General features: G+C 40.4%; 1 protein-coding gene across 1 annotated transcript; it reads left to right on the forward strand.

Moving 5' to 3' along the window:
- Window positions 1–2056: 2056 nt before the first annotated feature.
- LOC112637638 (piggyBac transposable element-derived protein 4-like) lies at window positions 2057–17388 on the forward strand. The gene is made up of 2 exons (XM_025407741.1): window positions 2057–3447; window positions 17073–17388. The coding sequence occupies exons 1-2, from the start codon at window positions 2057–2059 to the stop codon at window positions 17386–17388; spliced, it is 1707 nt and encodes a 568-aa protein (XP_025263526.1).
- The last annotated feature ends 4157 nt before the right edge of the window (window positions 17389–21545 follow it).

Below are 21545 nucleotides of genomic sequence, written 5' to 3' on the forward strand. Positions count from 1 at the left end.
CGTTCTTGTGTATTTTATAAAATGGCCGAAGAAAATATCATTATCATTAATGATGACGATGATGATGTTATGATCATCGATGATGACGATGTGATGATCATCGAAAATAATAATGTGAGGATCATTGAAAATGATGATGTAATGAATATTGATGAAGATCACGAAGATGACGAAGATGACGCCGATTTCGAAGTAGAACCCTTTGCGGACAGCGATTACGAGAGTATCAATAGTGATGACAGTGATGAACTATTACAAATAAAAGAACGAAATTTAGACTTACCGAGAATATTGACGATGAACGATACAATAAAAATATGTTGCATATCGTTCTATTATGTGGAATGTGGACTGAAATATTGTGCGGAATGCTTCCTGGAACTATCGTTTTTATTTCTGGAAGCTAGTGCTGTACGGGAACATCGCTGCATATATTATCAACATTTAAGCAATATGTCTTGCAAAGAGTGCAGAAGATCTTTGAATCAAATACTACCGTGCGACATGTGCCCCATATGCACACATTAAAACATTGTAAGTACTATTTTTTAAATCTTAACTCTCTCTAACTACGCTTGTATTAATTCAATATCTTTTTTCTGTTACAGGAGCAACCATCCCCCAGATCCGGCGACCCCCCCCCCAAATATATTATATTTTTTTTTATATTTTTATATTTTAAAATTTTATTAGAATTTTAATTTTAAATACACACACACACACACACACACACACAAATGTATAATACACACATTTTATTAAATTTTATATTTTTTTAATTGGAAAAAGAAATATGATTATTTACAGACCTCTTCTTGCGTTCCCACTCCTGCGCTAGTTATAAGTATCGTTCTCTCTCATGCGTTAATCTTAAGTCTCTCTCTCGCACGCGTTGTTCTCGCGCCATCACCCCCTCTCTCAAGCGTCGTCTTTCAAGCGTTGCCTTTCAAGCATTGTCTTTCAAAAGAAAGCTGCTGTTTTTTATAGTGCAATTGTTTGTAGACTCAATTCTTTTGTTTTTACGATGCGTTTTGGAGATGGCTGCATATGGTGTCTCTGGTACGATTTCGGACCGAGATCTCGTCATATAGTTCAGAACTGTGAACGTGAGTTCATCGCTCCACGTTATATACCATAAAACGGTGAAAGAGTTTTTGATAAAACGGTGAAAGAGTTTTCGATAAAATGGATCAACATCTTACGTGATTTAAATTATGGAAGAATAGCTTTATTAAGTTATTCTTTAGTGTAATTTTAAAAATTACATTTGATTGGCGTTTGGAGGTAAGTAGCGTTTGCATGTACGTGTGATTTTTTTTTAAATTAGATTATTAAAATAATTATTTATTATTTATTATTTAGTTTCAGAGAGAAGTTGAACTTCCAGGATTCATAAATATATATCATAGACAATGGGTGCGGATGATACGTCGAGCTCGACGGGAGGATATTTTAGACATATGGGGCGACACTCCGGACAGTCGCAATCGTCAGGTCGAAGATGTCTTCGATCTGCGGCGGCTCTTCGGGGATGAGCCCTATCTGAAAATCATCCACGAAGAAGAGTGGATCCTAGGTGGAAACGTGTGGATGCCACAGGACGATTTGATGGCTCTAGCAGGTTAATGTAAGTACTATTTTTATATTAAATAAATTATTAAATGTTTTATTAACCCTTTGAGTGCTATGGGCGCACATATGCGTCCAGCGAAAGCCATCAATGTAGACTATGGACGCAAATACGCGCTCAGCAGTTGTTATCAGTATAGACTATGGACGCAAATACGCGCTCAGCAGATGTTATCAGTATGGACGCAAATACGCGCCTGGCAAAAATGATCAGGGAACAATGCAACACTCGCAAAAAAAGAACGTCGTCGCTTAGTAACGATGAGAAGCAAACTTTTGTTTTAAACGCCACTTCAGTTGGTTTCTGATAGCTCATTTCTTCTGTTACGCCGTACAGTTATAATTGTTGCATTGGCATATTGTCGTATTCAACTTATAGTACACGTAATTTTCATTTTGATATTCGCCCCTGTTTCATACTTTAAAAATGAGTGCCAGTTTTAAAGAAATTATTACAAAAAACGACAGCGATGACGACCTGAATGAAACGGCAGATGATGACGATATACAAGTACCAAACGAAAATGTTCTACCGTCATCAGATTCGGAAGATACAGAAAATAGCCTAAATAATGGGATAGTTAGATGTAGAAGTAACAATAAACGGCAAAGAATACTTAGCACATCTACCGATGAGGATGATTTAGATTCAAATTCGAATTTAGAAAGATCCGACTTGAATGAAGTGCTTTCAACGTTATCATGGTCGAAAAACGATTTCAAGCCCACACTACATGCATTTAACGACAACAATTCTGGAGTAAAAGGAAATTTAACTCCAGAAGCTACGCCTTTGGATGCTTTTCAACTCTTCTTTTCGGAAGGGTTAATTTCACATATTATTGAGGAGACGAACAATTATTATAAATTTGTTATTGAAAATACTACATTTAAAACGTATTCTCGTATCAATACTTGGAAAGACACATCAATATGTGAGATGTACGGATTTTTAGCTATCACGATGTTAATGCCGCGGGTGAAGAAATTGACTCTAAAAGAGTATTGGTCGACCGATGACATGTTAAAAACTAATATTTTTCCAAGAACTATGGCGCGAGACAGATATATGATATTATTGCAAATGTTGCATTTTAATGATAACAATGTACAAAGTGATGATCCATTGATAAAAATACGACCTATAATTGATACTCTGAAGAACTCTTTCTCACAGTCATTTTATCCGTACAAAGATTTGTGCATTGACGAAAGCCTTATGTTGTTCAAAGGCCGGTGTTACTTTAAACAATTTATACCATCTAAAAGAAGTAGATTTGGTATAAAGTCATTTATCCTGTGCGACTGCACCACAAACTATATATTAGATTATATAGTATATACCGGAAAAAATACAGATATTGTACATAATTCTACAACCATTGGGAAATCGGCAGATATTGTTATGACTCTTTTACGTCCATACCTTGAAAAGGGCCATACATTGATAACTGATAATTGGTACACAAGCCCGCATTTGTATACTGTACTTCATAAATATAAAACTAATGCGTTTGGGACAGTACGTAAAAACAGAAAAGATATGCCCCATATCGATGGAAAATTGACAAAAGGGCAATTTGACTACAGATGTACAAATAACTTATTGGCATTGAAGTGGCGAGATAGAAAAGATGTATGGATGTTATCAAGTGCTCACGAACCGAAAATGATTGAATCTGGTCGAAGAAATTATCTTACAGGATCGCCTAAGTTGAAACCAGAATGTGTTGTAGATTATAACATGAAAATGGGCTCTGTGGACCGCGTTGACATGGTTCTAAATACAATAAATTCATGCAGAAAATGTCTAAAGTGGTATAAAAAGTATTTTTTCCATTTAGTAGACATCTCAATATATAACTCGTATGTCCTGTATCAACGTGTGACTGGTAAGAAATTAAAATATAACGATTTTCATCTGTCACTAGTCAAACAAATTCTGCAAAAATACCCTCAAAATAGAAAACAAGCGGGCGGTGGCAAAAGAAGCGTAGAAAGCCTACCATTTCGTTTGACTGAGAGACATTTCCCTTCAAAAATTTTAAATGCAGAGAGAAAATCGGCAAGAAGAAAATGTGTTGTCTGTAAAAGACAGCAAAGAAGGAAGGATACACCATATCAATGCAAAAAATGCGACGTCGGATTATGTGTTGATCCTTGTTTTGAGATTTATCATACGCAAATGAATTATTAATTTTTTCTATGAATTATTAGTTTTTTCTTTAAATATCTATGTATTAAATGTTATTTTCTTAAAATATATATATTTGAAGCCTTTCCATGATTATATAATCCTTCTTATGATTTGTTTAATTTTCTGATTATGAATAACCAAATAAATTATAATCATTAAATTACTGGAATTTCAAATTCTACTAGGTGACAAAACAGTATATATTGAAAATAAAAATGTTTTCATTTAATGTGGAATAGACAATGGAATAGTAATTGGATTGTATACTATATTATAATGTGTCATACACCGTCAACGAGATCCATACTGCGCGAAAAAGTATTCAGTCCCCGGCGATCATCAGCGTCAGCCGCGCGCCGTCCGTACGAGCTGCATAGGCCACGAGTATTCAGCACTCAAAGGGTTAAAAACTAATAAAATGTATATCTTTTTTTGTTGCAGGTGCGACCTCTCTCAGCTCGGCGCATTCCCTTCCCCATATATTTTGTATTATTTCTTATTTCATATTTTTTATACTTTTTATTTTCTTTTTATTTTCATTACTTTTTATTCTTAAATTTAAGTATACATACATACACACACACACCACACACACACACACACACACACACACACATAAAAAATGTATAAACACACATACATTTTTAATAAATTTTATACATTCATTTAAAAAAAAATATTTATTTACATTATCTCCCTCGCACGCGTTCCCTCTCTCGTGCCATCGTTCCCTCTCCCTCGCATGCGTTCTTCTCGCGCCATCGCTCCCTCTCCCTCGCACGCGTTCTTCTCAACCTTTCGAATCTCTATTCAGCCTACTGTCCTATCCCAAATGACCCTGCCCTCTTGACTTAGTTTTTTTTTTTGCGTTACTTTTGTTAGTTCTTCGTCCGGTTGATGGAAAAAAGGATTTATGTTTCCTTTCCTTTTTTTCTTTTTCTTTTTTTTCTTTCTTTTCTTTCTTTTTTTTTGTTTTTTGTTTTAAGTCTCTCTCTCTCGCACGCGTTCTCATCTGGAAATCATCCGTGACGAAGAGTGGATCCTAGGTGGAAACGTGTGGATGCCACAGGACGATTTGATGGCTCTAGCAGGTTAATGTAAGTACTATTTTTATATTAAATAAATTATTAAATGTTTTATTAAAAACTAATAAAATGTATATCTTTTTTTTTTTTGTTGCAGGTGCGGCCTCTCTCAGCTCGGTGCATTCCCCTCCCCATATATTTTGCATTATTTCTTATTTCATATTTTTATATTTTTTATATTTTTTATTTTCTTTTTATTTTCATTACTTTTTATTCTTAAATTTAAGTATACATACACACACATAAAAATGTATAAACACACACATACATTTTTAATAAATTTTATACATTCATTTAAAAAAAATATTTATTTACATTATCTCCCTCGCACGCGTTCCCTCTCTCGCGCCATCGTTCCCTCTCCCTCGCATGCGTTCTTCTCGCGCCATCGCTCCCTCTCCCTCGCACGCGTTCTTCTCGACCTTTCGAATCTCTATTCAGCCTACTGTCCTATCCCAAATCACCCTGCCCTCTTGACTTAGTTTTTTTTTTGCGTTACTTTTGTTAGTTCTTCGTCCGGTTGATGGAATAAAGGATTTATGTTTCCTTTCCTTTTTTTCTTTTTTCTTTCTTTTCTTTCTTTCTTTCCTTTTTTTTGTTTTAAGTCTCTCTCCCTCTCGCACGCGTTCTCCTCGCGTCATCGCTCCCTCTCCCTCGCACTCGTTCTTCTCGCACGCGATGCATTTCAAAGAAATGCAGATGTTTATATTGTTTATCAACCGGGCATGCGATACAATATTTCATATACTTTCGATAAATATATGGGACCGCGCGTACTTTTTACGAGGCGTTTACGACGATATGGCGATAATGTCACATCTCTATTATACGATCATAATCTCAATTCGAAAATGCTGATGTTTATATTATTTATAAACCGAACATGTCCGTACGCAATACTGTTTATCAGCTGGGCATGTAATATAATATTACCATAAAACATCTAACACGCGCCGCCGCCGAAATCCCTCCGTCCCGCGTGACGTCATTCCCCCGCGCCACCGTAATCCCCCGCGCGCCTCACCCCCCCTGAGAGGACCTGAGTTAGAACTCTCCCTATACTCCTACTCGTGTACAACGATCACGTGAATACCGACATGTCGTACGAGGATTTCAGTGAATTATGCCGTACTTTTTGGTAGCAAAAGTATGGATTCCTAGTGATTGATAAGGACAGCGCGCTTACGAACGGACGATACAGAAAAGGATTTAACGTGTTCGCGATACCTCGAAACGATTAGTCGCTGTCGACATTCCGTCGAGAAGGGTGAAACGCTCGACGTTCCGTCAACATGGCTGGAAGCGATAATATTCGCGAGCGTGAAAAGATTGCGCGGGAGATTGAGAAAACGAGCGAATCGATCCGCAAGAAACATCGCGCTTTGAAGACCGGTAAGATCGACGAAGATATCGCGGTCACGACTCATTTTAGACCTATTATCGAGCCGCTGCAAAAGATCGTCCGCAATCGCGGTGAAAAAAGAGCCAGAGAGTAACGCTGACGCTATAATTGAAACGTTACTCATCAAGCGATATAAGGAAGAGGAGGAGGAGGAGGAGGAGGAGGATGCGACACCGAAAAAGAGGAAACGATCGAAGGCTAAACGTTTATTGACGCCGCGTACATTGGATGAACCGCTGCTAACCTCTACACCGTCCGGAGCAACGAGAACCGTACAATCCAGGATACCCAAATTACTTGATGAGATCGAAGAAGTTCTCGAAAAATCCCAAAAAAAACCTGTTTCAAACGGAAGTTTTCGAAACCACGGGCAACCCGCTCGAAACATCCGTTCGAAACAGATTACAAACGTCGGAAGGTCAAGAAGTGTTACAAAAGCACTTGGGATCACTGGGACAAAAATACATGGGTGCTCTTCTTAGCGGCGACGAAAGAAAAAACACGATCGATCACGTGTACGGCGTCTATTTCGACGAGAATGGAATGCGTCTCGGTAACAAACGATTCGACATTGATAAAGATGATTCTATAATCATAGACAATGTGAGATACAGATGGTACACCAGGATTATACGAGTTGATCTTCAAGAGAATTCCCGACGACGTCGTATACACTGAGGACGATGTGCAAAAATATAAGAGCATATTGATGGCGACGAGTGCGCATAAACGTCAATATGATGCGCAAGGCCAATTAAAGAGCAACAAGGGATACAAGTATAAACAAATAATCGCGCCGTTGATGTCGATCGAATCGAAAAAGAAAAAAACGGGAACGGGAGTATTCACGCCTCGCGCGATGATGCTAACCGACAATAAGATCGATTACGTGCACTGGGACGATCCCAACGAACTAATGGATCACCTACGATTGCTTCGCGTCAAGCTGGCCACAACGCTCACGACAACGAGATCTTGTCGATCATAGAGGAACTCCGCGAAGCCGGCATTATTATAAATTAAGCGGTGTCTCGACGAAACTAATCAGTCGATCGACGTCACTAGCATCGAGAAACAATGCCTATCAACAAATTTGGATTATTCGGAGAAACGAAGAAATCAGCACGAGCAATCATTGGGGTAAATTGGTGACGAGTTACTTGCGTCAAAACGCTCTGTGTCGCGTCGCAACGGACTATGACGCGAGGTCGCGCAAGATTCGCCGTGTAGCGCAACCTGTGGCTGATACAGATGCAGTCAACAAACTGTACGTGGAAGAATGCGTTAAAACATTGAAGAATCGACAGAAAGAATCGGACGAGAAGCGGACTGATTGCGTTCGAGAAGGACGTGCGAGCTTTACAGACTGCGATAAATGAGCTTCGTCGTACGATTAATACTAATTCAGAAACGGCTATCAACTTGTAATGTGCTGTAGTGAACGGCTTAGGAGCGGCTATTGTACAATTATTAAACATCTAGAAAGAGGTTCTTTATCGAACGGCTACGAACGATTATCCGACGATTATCGAGCTATAATGAATGGCAGTGATCGAAGAGGAAACGGTCTCGAACGAGGCTACGAACAATTCAAGAACAGCTGCAAACGAGGCTACGAGCACCTCAAGGATGGCAGCGAACAAGGCTATGAACACGTCAGGAACGGCTACATACGAGGCGGTATACAAGTGGAACGACTACGAACGAGTCAAAAACGATTGCCAACGAGGCTACGAACGGGTCAGAAACGACTGCGAACGAGGCTACGGACTACTTAAAAACGACTATCAACAGGGTCAATCATGCCAACAAAGGGGTCAAGAACGGCAGTGAACAGCTAGCGAACGGCAGTAAACGGCTAAGGAATGACAATCGAACGGGTCAGTAACAGCTACGAACGGCTATTGAACGGCTATAAACGACAATCGAACGGTCAGCAACAGCTACGAACGGCTATTGAACGGCTATAAATGACAATCGAACGGATCAGCAACAGCTACGAACGGCTATTGAACGGCTAATTCGATCGACGAATTGAAACAACGATGGGCCGACGATCGGGAATAACCGGGGAAGCGAAGAAACAACATAGTTTAGAGAAATGGCAGTTGGTGAACGAACTGCACGCACCGGCGAGAAAAAATTTCCCCTGAAGACACGTCATAGTGCGAGGATACGACGATCTGTGGCAAGCCAACATTGTCGAGATGCGTCCGTACTCTCGTTTCAACAGAGGTTACAACTACATACTCACAGTCATCGATGCGTTGAGCAAGTACGCGTGGGCCATACCGCTCAAGAGTAAAGGCGGAAACGAGACAGCTGACGCTATCGCCGAGATAATTCGAGATAGCGAGAGGTGTCCGAAAAACATACAGACCGACATGGGGAAGAAATTTTATTAACGCCGACGTGCAACGGCTCATGCGAAAACACGGCATAAATCATTATTCTACGTATTCGGTATTGAAGGCATCGATCGTCGAGCGATTCAATCGCACGCTAAAAGACAACATGTGGAAGATGTTTACGCTGAACGGATCTTACAAGTGGGTCAACGCGTTGCCGGGACTCGTATCAGATTACAACGCGCGCAAGCATCGAACGATCGGTATGCGACCCGTCGACGTTACTCCCGCCGAGAGACTCTTGGCTACTGTATACAACCGTGTAAATATCGCGGGTCCTGCGAAATTTAAAGTAGGTGACTCGGTACGCGTTAGCAAGTACAAGACAGTTTTCGAGAAGGGTTACACGCCAAATTGGACAACCGAGGTGTTTAAAATTGTAAAAGTGCAGCATACTAATCCCGTAAGTTATCTACTCGAGGATTATCGCAAAAAACCTATCGCTGGAGCGTTCTACGAGCACGAGTTGCATCGCGCGAATTATCCTGACGTATATCTCGTGGAGAAAGTACTGCGCAGGAGGGTGACGAGGTTTATGTGAAATGGCTAAAATTTGACAATTCGCACAACTCTTGGATACATAAGGACAATATGATTTAATTTATACAGTGTTTATTAATATTTCTTTCAATAATATTATACTATATATATTCTTAATATAAGTATGTAAGATATGCGTTACATAAAATATATGAAATATAATGTGTAAGATGTGTATTATATAAAACTATATGAAGTACAAAATATATACAGTAATAAATAAAATCCCTAAAAAATTACCCTTTTAAAAAAAAGGTAAAAAAAGGTGCTAAGTCCGCGTAAAAAACAGTATATGTATTTGCAAAATAGTGTATTATTAACTGTAAAAAACTACTGTATTGTATATCCTACAAAAATAATGATATCAAAAAAATTGCGCTAAGTGAAAATAAAAGCTTATAAAAATACTTTTACCAAAAAAAGTTATACAAAATAGCTGATTTAATTTTCTACATTATATCCTAGAAAAATAGTGATATCCAAAAATTACGCTAATTGAAAATAAAAACTTAAAATAATTTAACTAAAAAAAATTGTACAAAATAATTGTTTTAATTTTATACAAATAATATTAAAAAGTTGCGCCAACTGAATAAAAATTTTTATTATAAAATAAACATATTTCTTTTTTATTTTCAATATTAAAAGATAAATGATATTAAATGAATTGTAATATATCTATTATAAAAAATCGAATTGAAAATATGAACAATCATATACATTGCAATAATCATACGCATATATCCTGAAAAGTTTAATTAAAAAAAAAAAAAAGAAAATGATAATACAAAATACAAAATTAAAAATTATTAAAAAAATTAAAAATTAGAAATTAATAAATAAAAAATAAAAATTTATATAAAAATTAAAAATTAATACATATAAAAAAATTTTAGTTAAAAAACTTAGCGCTGCTAATTTCATTAGCACATTATTAATTTCTAATAATAGTCTTAACATCACGGAGCGCCGCTAGCGCAATCTTACGTCGAATGCGGCAAACGTACAACTTTTTACGCTTGCGCATTGGGGACTTGAGCGACGATGACCAAGGAGACGTTTCTTAATGAAAATTTTTCATATTTCGACTTTGGATCATAATATTGCTGTTCACGATGCACGTAGAGCAAAATAAGAACACTTTTCTTATATAAATCAACCTCAAGCTATCCATTAAGCCTAATAAGAACTCGATCCGTTCAGCGATTATTTCAATATGATAATCTCGAATATCTCCAACTATCCGACTCGCGTAAAGATACACGGCGCGTCTTGTTGCTTACGTGAGACTTAGCACAAGACACTACCGTGCCTCTTGATATATACATGTATTTACAAAGGTATCCTATAATGTCCCCATGGTAACGTATCAGTCGAATCAGGTACGATATATCGCTTGTCATCGTACGGACTCAGAGCAATTTTCGTCTCGCGGACGGTATACACTTGTGCAATTTCGATCTTATACACAACTGCTGTCGCGTCATTTCGATCTCTTCGTTTAAACACCGCGTGTAATCTTCGAAGGTTATATTACGCGCTACGACATTACTTTTGACGCCTTTAACTTTCTTCGTGTCTTTCTTTCCGTTCACTCGTAACGCGTACATTTTTGCCCTGAGCCCGACGAATTCGGTCATTATCGCACCGTTATTTTCATCCTTCATCAAACCTGGCACTTTCTTATTTACAAGCGGTATATCGTACGCATTGTCCATCGCATAATGGTTCGTGTCAAATCTGGCGATATCGCGCTTCATGTTCTCATAGACATTCGCGCACTCAATGTGATATACGAGACTGTCCGTATCAGTGTACATGATCTTACATTTGTCGCGATACAGAGGAAATATGTACTCGTGATGAAATTCGTACAGACACGTCTTGGATATGTCGAGTATGCACATACCTACGTAAATCGGTTTGTAAAATTTCACCTCGAGTTTACGCAATTCTACCGCAATCAGATTTTCCGAAAAAACGCTTCTGCTGTGGAAATTCGATTTCGCCATCATCGCTTTTGCGCCGAACCGACCGTCCCATTTTGTTAATAATTTTACATCGACACGATTCCGCACATTTTCCATTGTTTTGCCAAACACAGCATTATTCATTAATTTGTATAAATTTTTCTCGAAATCGTTTTTCGCGAGTGTTCTGAAATGTGTATTTAATTCTATGTAATTTCGAAGCCATGGAGATTGAGAAAACTGTAAAATTCTATGTATTTTTGTCACACGAAGGCTGTGACGCGTACACTGCTGTAGGTTACGGTAGTGTATCACGTAACGCTTCTTATCGTATAACATTGCAAGCAGTTTGAATTCCCGCTTACCGGGCGGCTTGTCGCGCGTCGGGCAAAACGGTAGGTCGGTGTGCGTATCGTGAAGATGTTGCGGGTACTCGAGATCGACTTCGAGGATATATCCCGTAGGCGAATCTAACGTTATAGATGATACGTTAAAATTCCACGTGTCGTCGACTCATCGAAAATCGGCGTAAGGCAACGGTTGACACATTGCCCATCCTTATAAATTATTAACGTCAAAATACATCAAGTATGACGATGGTTTCGATGGATCATACGATTGTTGCATGTACTTGTTATTAGTGCGCGCGTATCTGTTGGAACATTGGCTCAGACCACCGCGTATACCGCGTTCTATAAACATGACCATGTCGATATCTGTAAGCAACTCGAACGTAATTTTTGTATGCTTTAACATGGCGTCCCACGTGTATCCGTGGAGAGTATAGTAATACGCGGGGTCGAATCCGTAACTTTTGATGCAGCTATCGCGAAAGTTTTCGAAAATATCTGCTAATAACAAAACGTCGATTTTGAGATACATGTCGCTATATTCGCCCAGCGTTCGAATGGAGAATCGCGTCCAGATGTTCTCGGCGTGCGCGTAATCGCCTCGGATATAGTTTCACCGGTCAAGGAACTGTAAAACGATTCGCGCAGTGGTAAACGCGTATCTCGCAACCTATCTACCGAGTCGACGTATTCGTACGGAAAGACGCCTTTCCGTGTTAATAAACTGAAATTTTCCGCGGATAAATTTTCAAATTTTGATTTTAAAATTTTGAGCTTATCTTTGTCTAAATAAGATGCCAATTTGTCGAGACTCGATGTAAGAAATTTGTACGAATCGATGAAGCGTAATTTTACATGATTTTTCCAATCGCCTTCCTTAAGGTCGACATTTTTTGTAAAAGAAATATATTTCTCTTTCGTTATCGGAATTAACTCGACTTTCCCTTCGGATGCTGTGGCTATTTCCTCGATAATAAAGTGCGAATCGTAACCGGATAAATTGTGGAAAACTATCGGAATACAAAAAGATTCTTTGTAATTTAAATTACAATTTGAATGCGCGGGACCTCTGTACCGCCCGGTCAAATGACAATGATTGCGAACGCGTGTATCGTCTTCCGCGAACGGTTTTTCGCATATATGACATTGAGTGGCGTTGTAAAATTTTTCACACTCTTCCGATGTCAAATTTATCATAGGGACATTTGTCGTTAAAATATTCTTAACGCGAATCGCTAAATTTTTAAGATCTTCGACGAATCATGCTGTACAATCGGCGCTACGACGCGAATGATACGCCGATAAAGATTCGTCGTACGAACAATGTACATAGTAAGCTATGCTAAATACTTGATGATGTTGGTACAATTTTTGTTGTTCTTCCTCGGTTTTGGCCAGAACCCATTCCAGATCGGCGTACACGACAAATGGAAGCCGTTCTTTCCTGTTGTAATTGTTGAACTCGAGCCACTTGTCCTTATCGCTCGGCAACCGGATAGCGCAGTCGACGGCATGTAACTTGACGTCTGAACTAAAATAATGCAGGCATCTGTAAAAGAAAAATTTTTTAATTAAAAATAGAACAATTTTTATATAAATTATTTGATATAATTATTATATATTAATATATACATACCGATCGCAGATATATCTTTGACCGTTGTGTTTGCTCAGTTGCGAGCTCACGAGCCTGGATAAATTTTTTATCCACGCGAAATGTCCGACGCCGTTGCCGTCTTCCACGTATAGCAGATCACATGCTTATTTCGCTTCTGCTCCGAAAGACGTATCGAGACGATACTGTTCTTGTCTTCGTGCCGTACACGTTGATCGAGATACTGTTTGCGAGTTCAAACTTTTTAATTTGATTTAAAGTTACTGGAAATTCAATATCCCGGAGATTCAGCACTATCGCGTAATGCGGGTACGATGATTCTCGTTCCGCGTTCCTTTCTGCGGGATATAGAGCGGCGACCACTGCCCACGTGAAACACGCATTGTCTTTAGATTGTACGTTAACCACCGCTCTTTTCATCATAATCTCCCGCGACAATTTAATGTGGCATCCCGCGCGCATTGGATTATATTTATTTACATTAACAGTCAAATTCTGTATTCGCGACAATGCCCAGCCACTATCGCGTTCCTGAAACTCTTCCAGAGACGCTAAAGTGGGCTCGATAACGCGAATATATATAAGGCTCTCGAACCACAAGTGTAAATCCGATGTGCGAAAGAGTTCACAGTTTCTCGTATTTATACTTTTATTCGCGCGCTTATCACTCGACACAAATTCACCGTTGAATACAGTATTTACTTTTACACTGTTGTGTCTTTTTAGAACGTCTTGCACTTGCTCGAGCACGATGTCTTCGACATCCTCGAGAAATTGACGAGGTTCGATATAGTTTGCGTTAATCACGGCACCGGTCAGAATACGGCTGTCGAACGCGGTATCGATCTCTCGCCAAACGAGTCTTTCCGCGTTATTGTCACCGCTGTAATCACCACCACTGGGAATAAACCGTCTCTACAATCGAGTCTTTGCATCTTCGAGTCACGCTATTTTAGCCACCAGAGATTGTCTACTTCCGATCGAGAGCCGCGGACGCTTGAGACGACTGCGTTCTTCGAGCTCTTTGATCAATTCCTCATAACGCTGCAGCCACGCGAAATACTCGCCCAAGGTGGCAATTCGGCGAGATCCCTCCACCAGATCGCGTTCGGTCTGCTCGATGTTTTCCATTTTCCTGTCTTTTTCACACTCACACTTTTAAAACACTACGTCATAGTTTCTACGGATGACTTTTGCACACGATAAACAATACCGTTCGCTATCTTGAACGTGAAATCGCGCAAAAATCTTTCTAACGGGACACCGCTATATTTTTTTTTTACTGCCAACGCGTCGATGGGCGTTCATATCACACACTATGATGATTTGATGCGCTTCAATCCTTTTATATGAAGGAGAAAACAAAGCAGCCAAACATCGGCGCTGATACTTTAAAAATTCTTCCGATAAAAAATCATGAAAGACGATACTAGGAGGTGCCGTTTGTTTATATTGTTTATAAATTTATGTGCTGTGTAATTCAATGAGGAGATAAGGATACGTCGAACGGAAAAAAATCTAGAATTACTTATATCGGGGGTAGGAGTGTACCGCGAAAGCGTTGATATACGAGCGGTGGAAGCAAGGGTACAAAGCGGCCAAACATCGGCGCTGATACGTTAAAAATTCTTCCGAGAAAAAATCGTGAAAGACGATTCTGGGAGGTGCCGTTTGTTTATATTGTTTATAAATTCACGTGCTGTGTAATTCAATGAGAGAGAGATAAGGATATGTCGAACGGAAAAAAATCTAGAATTACTTATATCGGGGTGAGGGATGTACCGCGAAAACGTTGATATACGAGCGGTGGAAGCAAGGGTACAAAGCAGCCAAACATCGGCGCTGATACGTTAAAAATTCTTCCGAGAAAAAATCGTGAAAGACGAGTCTGAGGTACTATTTGTTTATATTGTTTATCAACCGGGCATGCAACACAATATTGCTTATACTTTCGATAAATATATGGGACCGTACTATTTACGAGGCGTTTACGACGATATGGCGATAATGCCACATCTCTATTATACGATCATAATCTCAATTCAAAGAAATGCTGATGTTTATATTATTTATAAACCGAACATGTTTGTACGCAGTACTGTTTATCAGCCGGGCATGTAATATAATATTGCGATAAAACATCTAACACGCCGCCGCCGAAATTCCCTCCGTCCCGCGTGACGTCATTCCCCTGCGCCTCCGTAATCCCCGCGCGCTTCACCCCCCCTGAGAGGACCTGAGTTAGAACTCTCCTATATATCCTACTAGTGTCAAAATAAAAACTCAAAAAAAATCACAAAAAATTACGTGTCGTGTTAAGTTTTTTTGCATTAAATAATCCGTTTGTGGTCGTCCGTTTGCTGCATTCTTTAAACTCTGCGCTGTCGCAGCGATCCGCGCTCACTCGCGAACAGCAATCAACAATACTTTTGGTTTTATGGCAAACAAATTATAATGGTGACATGCTACTGTATTATAAGTAAGACAAAAACTATGCATCGTACGATCGCAAAATTTTCTTATCTTCAGAAAACAAGCGAAAGATTAGTATTTATCTCATTTTTATTTTTATTGAAAAATATTATTTTTAAGAAGAAGTAACAATCCTAAAAACAAAAACATTCTTTAATAAAAAAAAATATTTCTATGTGCATATATGATTAACACTGCGAGACTGATAAAAAATTTTCTTGTATAAAATGTGTTATCAAATAAAATATTATTTTGTCGTAGAAATTGTTTAATTGGAGGTAAAATTTTTTTTCTAAACGATAGTATGGATCAAATAAAACTAGATGCAGCGAGATTCCATTATAAAAGATGAGATTTTGAAGATTGCGTGTTCCACAGTTATATACAAAGCATTACGCTATTCCACCTTCGTATTTATTTTTTCAGTCGCATATCAAATAAATTTTTTCGCACAAAAATTATTGCAGCTAAAAATATTTAATTATTTAAAATAATTGGAGAATAACTTTCTCAAGATACTTACGTCTTTAGAAATATTATATTAAATATATGTCGACTTCTTTATCGGCATGAGCCGTTTTTAATAATTTTTTGGAGAGGTAACAATCGAATCACTCGAGACTTTTAATTAAACAAATGAATATGTATATATATATATATATATATTTATAAAGAAAAACGGATCAATTAATATTATAATTAATGAACAGTAATTATCGCGCCTTTAACAACTACTCACAACACCTTCAATTTCTTCGCAACTTTACTCGGTCGGAGTCTTTGTCTCGACTGACTTATTCGATTCTCGCGCTCCTGACCTCGTCTTACCGTTAGATTTAAAATTATAACAGCCGCCGAACTGTTGTCAAAACACACTGCTTGTCGCTAAGACAATTAACGCGTCCCTGGCATCATCGAGCGGGCATCGGAGGATATTCGCGGAAAATATAATTATTCCACATATATTAGGTGCGCAACTAAATTCTCGCTGCTTTTTTGATGAAAATGCAACTTTATTGTGAAAAAATGGTTACAAATGAATCATTCAAAGTATTGCCCATCGCTAGCTACAACTTTTTCCCATCTTTCTGACAGACTCGAATACCGTTACGGTAAAAGTGTTCATCTTTTGAGGCTATCCACGAATCAAGCCATTTTTTGATGTCTTCATATGAGCGGAACTGCTGATCAGCCAGACCATGTGCCATCGAACGGAACAAGTAATAATCGGACGGCGCAATATCTGGGGAATATGGCGAGTGGGGTAGGATTTCCCATTTGAGCGTTTCCAGGTAGGTTTTAACGGGTTTGGCAACGTGAGGCCGAGCATTGTCATGCTGTAGAATCACTTTTTCGCATGCAATCGCTTGGAAATGACTTGGCGGGTAACTCCTAATGTTGAAGCAAGCTCTTCTTGCGTTTGGCACGGATCCTCATCGAGCAATGCCTCCAATTCAGCGTCTTCGAAGGTTTTTGGCCTTCCTTCACGCGGACGGTCGTCAACATCGAAATCACCGTCTTTGAAGCGACGGAATCAATCACGTTGTTTCACTTAGAGCAGCATTTTCATAAACTTTTTGGAGCTCTCGATGCGCTTCAGCCGCCATTTTCTTCGAATGAAAGAAGAAAATCAACACTTCCCGCAAATGACGATTATTTGGCACAAAATCAGACATTTTCACACAACCAAAAGTATATGACGCCAAAACAAAATCACTAATGTGTCAAAACGGTTTGTTTACCATATGTCTAAGCTGGTTTATGACGTTTTGGATATGTCAAAATCGACCAGCACTTACTGCTGGAGCCATTTATTGACAAACAGCGGGAACTTAGTTGCGCACCTAATATAATACTTTGATTTTTCTTGATTTAATAAATTTTATTAAATTTGATAGTGTGTGTTTTTGAGCAATATATATATCGGTCATTCCACGTCAACTGGAAATAATACCTGTCTGCCCAAATTTTAGCGCTGTTTCCAAGAACGTGTGACAGCTTAAAAAATTCGTCTACTCAAGAGCTTTCAAAAGATGTGTGGCATTTTGTAAAAATTAAAAAATGGCGGATCTACTATAGGGCCTGGAACTGCCGAAAATTGCATGAATTCCCGAAAAATCTTAGACATTTCCTTTTAGAAGATGAATTCAGGTTAATAAGACTTTTTTGAAGGTAATCGAGATCACTGTTCATGAATCTGAAGTCAGGTTAGTTTTTATTTTTAAAAACCACCCCTTGTGGGTGAAATCTAATATTTCAGAAACGGTACATCACAAAAATATAAAACCTGGTACNAAGAGAAAAAAGAGATTTGGGGGGGGGGAAAAAAAAAAAAAAAAAAAAAAAAATCCCGGGCCCCCCGGGGGCCGGGGGGGGGGTGGGGGGGGGAATATCGTTTTCCCCCCCCAAAAGTTTCCCACCCCGCCCAACGTCGTCAATCAAGACCCATGGCCTTTGCCCCTGAGTTTGTTGGGCAAACCGCAAGGCAACGCCAGGAAAAACATGACTACTGCGAAGAGAGAAGTGGCCGCCAAGGATGCATCCCAGAGAGAAATAACGGAGAGTGAGAGAGAAGATGAGGGGACACATACGTGTCCTGCCGGAAGACCCAGTCACTCCTAGGCAGGCCGCACAAGACGCGGAAGATTTGCTGCTCCTGAATGGCAAGCAGCTTTAACTGAAGGAACGGAAAGCCCGTGTATGAGAGAAGCGGTAAAGATACAGCGGTCAATTAAGAAGGCTATCGCAATCTCACTGAGTGACGCGAGCCCGGAAATTGGCTCAAAAAGCAACCAAAGCAGCTCCAGGCCTAAAAGTTCCGGGCCAAAAAGGAAGAAAGGAATATCTGAGCTCTGAGCTGGAAACGACTGGAGAATCGGCGGGACAACGAGTGTCCAGACCCCGTGGAGCTAAATTAAAAATCGAAGTATGCCCGTCCGTCCAGAAAAAAGCCCAGGCCAGCCTCCCCTTCCAGAAGAGATTCGGCGAACGATGACGAATGGTCAACGGACGGAGAACAGCCCGAGGAGGAAGAGCAGCGGGTCGATGAGCAGCCGGTGGCGATAGTCTCGTCGCTGGCAAGGCCAGAGGAAGAGGATACTGCCCCCCTCTCTCCATTGAAAAGGGGGGAAGAATGAGAGGTAGAAAGCCCTTCCTAAATAAAGAGAAAGTAGCTAAAAGGATAATTATGGAATTGGAGGAAGTTCCTCAGGATATGGACGAATTAAGAAACAGATCGACTCCGAACCTAGGCGCTATGGCTCAAAGGTGGATTGACGAGCTCGATTTCATTAGAAAGAAGTGTAAGACCATGCAAGGTCCGTTAATGAAGCGTATGTCGGAGAGGACGTCTGCGCTCACTATGTTGGTGCAGCTACTCTCCGAAAGAATTCAAGATAACGGAGATATCGCTATTTGAAAAAACAGAACATCGAGAAAACGTCGAGGATAGATCTATACGAAAAGGAAATAAACAAACTAAAAAACGAGGTAAGCGCGCTGACAGAGCTTGTCGCAGACCTGCAGGCCAAAGCCTTGAGAGCCATGGAGGACAAGGAGCGAACGGAGGCAAGTCGTATTCAGCTTTTAAAGACCAAAATAGACAGAGTGACCCCGATGCTGCCAATCATGGGGTCCCCATCAGATAGTACTAATATAAGAAGTGGAGATACTTACCTGCAGGATGGCGGAATCCCTGATGGCCGGTACACCGTCGGAGGATGCCCAGGATCGATTGAAGAGGAGTCGTCCGCTGGAGTTCGAAGAAGATAGTAAACCTGGAAAAAGAAAAGAAGGATTAGGAAAAAGTAAAATAGTACTAAAGAATACTTACCCGAAAGAAGAAGAGTTTCCGCCAATGGGTCCGCCGTCGTGTGACGTTCGTCCTGGAAGATCCGAGAGGGATGGTCCGTTGATGTCCCATGTTGATTCTGAAAAAGAAAAAGAGGAATTAGTAAGAAGAATAACGAAGGAGGTAATTAGGCAAATGCAACCTGTTGGAGACAGAAGGTTGCTGTCTCAAACGGTGAAGTTGGGAGACCAGGTGAGTTCTCCCCTCCCTCGGAATAACCCGAGGGTCAGGGTGAAGAGCGATATACAATTGGTCCCACCTCGTGAAAATGCTCCTACCCCCGGCCCCCGCAGACTCCCGGTGCCCTTGAGAGCATCGGTATGTCTGGCGGGGATACAAACAGCGACTGGAGCGCTGCCAAAGGAAGAGTGAGGAGGTGACGGGGGGGCGGGGGAGGAGGAATCCCCCCCCTCCGCGGCCATATGTTGATTCTCCAGTTGAGGCTGATGCTCCTGGAGCTAGTGGATACGGGCCTCTGCAAGAGATCCAAGGAAAACTCGATCTGCTGTAAACAGTAGGAATAATAATGTAAATAGTGTAGATAGGAATGATATCACAAATAAGCAAGGAGAGACTGACAAGAGGAGTATACGCTGGAAAGCCCCCCGAAGTGCGGCAGTGGCTATTAAGGGCATTACGGAAGGATTCTCATATGCCGACGCTATGCGTAAGGCGAAAGATAACATCTCGCTTCAAGATATGGGAATCAAAAACACGAGGATTAGGAGGTCATTGGGCGGTGCGCTTCTCATCGAGGTTTTGGGTCCTAATGGTGACGAACTAGCTGAAAAATTAAAGAGTGAACTTACCAAAGTTCTAGGTGAAACGGCATCTGTGACCCGTCCGGTTCGGCAAGGTGAACTAAGGATAGTTGGAGTCGATGAGTCCGCGACGTTTGATGAGATGGCTGCTGCGGTAGCAAGTGCTGGTGGCTGTAAAGAGAACGAGGTAACGATTAGCCTATGAGACCTATGTATAATGGTCTCTACATGACTTGGGCCAAGCTTCCTCTGGCTGCTGCTACTAGAGTGGCTAATCGGAGGAGGATTAAAATAGGTTGGGTCAATGCCAGAATAGAGTTCCTCGACGCGAAGCCGATGCAGTGTTGGAGATGTTGGGAGTTTGGACACGTACAGGCGAATTGGTAGATGTAATATAGATCGACGCGGATTGTGTTTTCGCTGTGGCCAGACGGGGCACGTGGCAAAGGATTGTTCTGCGCAACTTAAGTGTGCATTGTGTTCGGCGGCTGGTAGAGATGCGCAGCATCGTATTGGTGCGATGGGTTGTGGGTCTCTGCCTGGCAATGATGACCTGAATCGGAGACAGGTAGAAATGACTCCTTCAGGCAGTTAAATGCGCGTTGTGCAGTGCAACCTAAATCGAAGTCGTGCTGCGTACGACTTACTTATACAGCATGTAAAAGAATGGAGCATTGATGTGTGCTTGATCTCGGAGCCGCCGTATAGTCTTCAGGATGGCCCTTCATTGTCCTTGTGTAGGAAGGGCATGGCTGCCATCTGGTGGGATGGCCGCGCTAACCTTGGTCCTGTAAAGGTAAGAAGGAAGTGTGATGGCTTTGTTATCGTTGAATTTAAATCTACAAATATGATAAGCTGTTACCTACCTCCGAGCGATTCTCCTCAACGCATGATCCAAAGGCTTGATGAAATGGCGGAATTTCTTCGTTCTGCGACCTCTGAAACAATAATAGGTGGAGATTTTAATGCTGCTTCAATACTATGGGGCGCTCGAGCTGCAAATGTAAGAGGTGATCACGTCGAAATTTGGGCAGCAGGTCTGGATCTGAGGATCTTGAACATTGGTAAACGTGCCTACATGTGTGCGTCCGCAAGGTTCGTCAGTTGTAGATCTGACATGGTGTACTCCGAGACTTGTATGTAAGGTGATGAACTGGCGAGTAATGCAGAACACTGAGACTCTCTCGGATCATAATTATATCGCATTTGAGCTGGAACCTGGCGTGCCTTCAGTTCCTCCTGGTCGTTCATCACTAGATTGGAATT

The sequence above is a fragment of the Camponotus floridanus genome, unplaced genomic scaffold, assembly GCF_003227725.1.
Source record: "Camponotus floridanus strain SB8 unplaced genomic scaffold, Cflo_v7.5 scaffold187, whole genome shotgun sequence".
Classification (NCBI taxonomy): domain Eukaryota; kingdom Metazoa; phylum Arthropoda; class Insecta; order Hymenoptera; family Formicidae; genus Camponotus; species Camponotus floridanus.

Bases quoted from the DNA above. Each gene is read 5' to 3' on its own strand.
- LOC112637638 (XM_025407741.1), top strand. From the start codon at position 2,057: ATGAGTGCCAGTTTTAAAGAAATTATTACAAAAAACGACAGCGATGAC. The intron at 3,448-17,072 runs GTATAAAAAGTA...CTAATGTTGAAG, and splicing joins TGCAGAAAATGTCTAAAGTG to CAAGCTCTTCTTGCGTTTGG.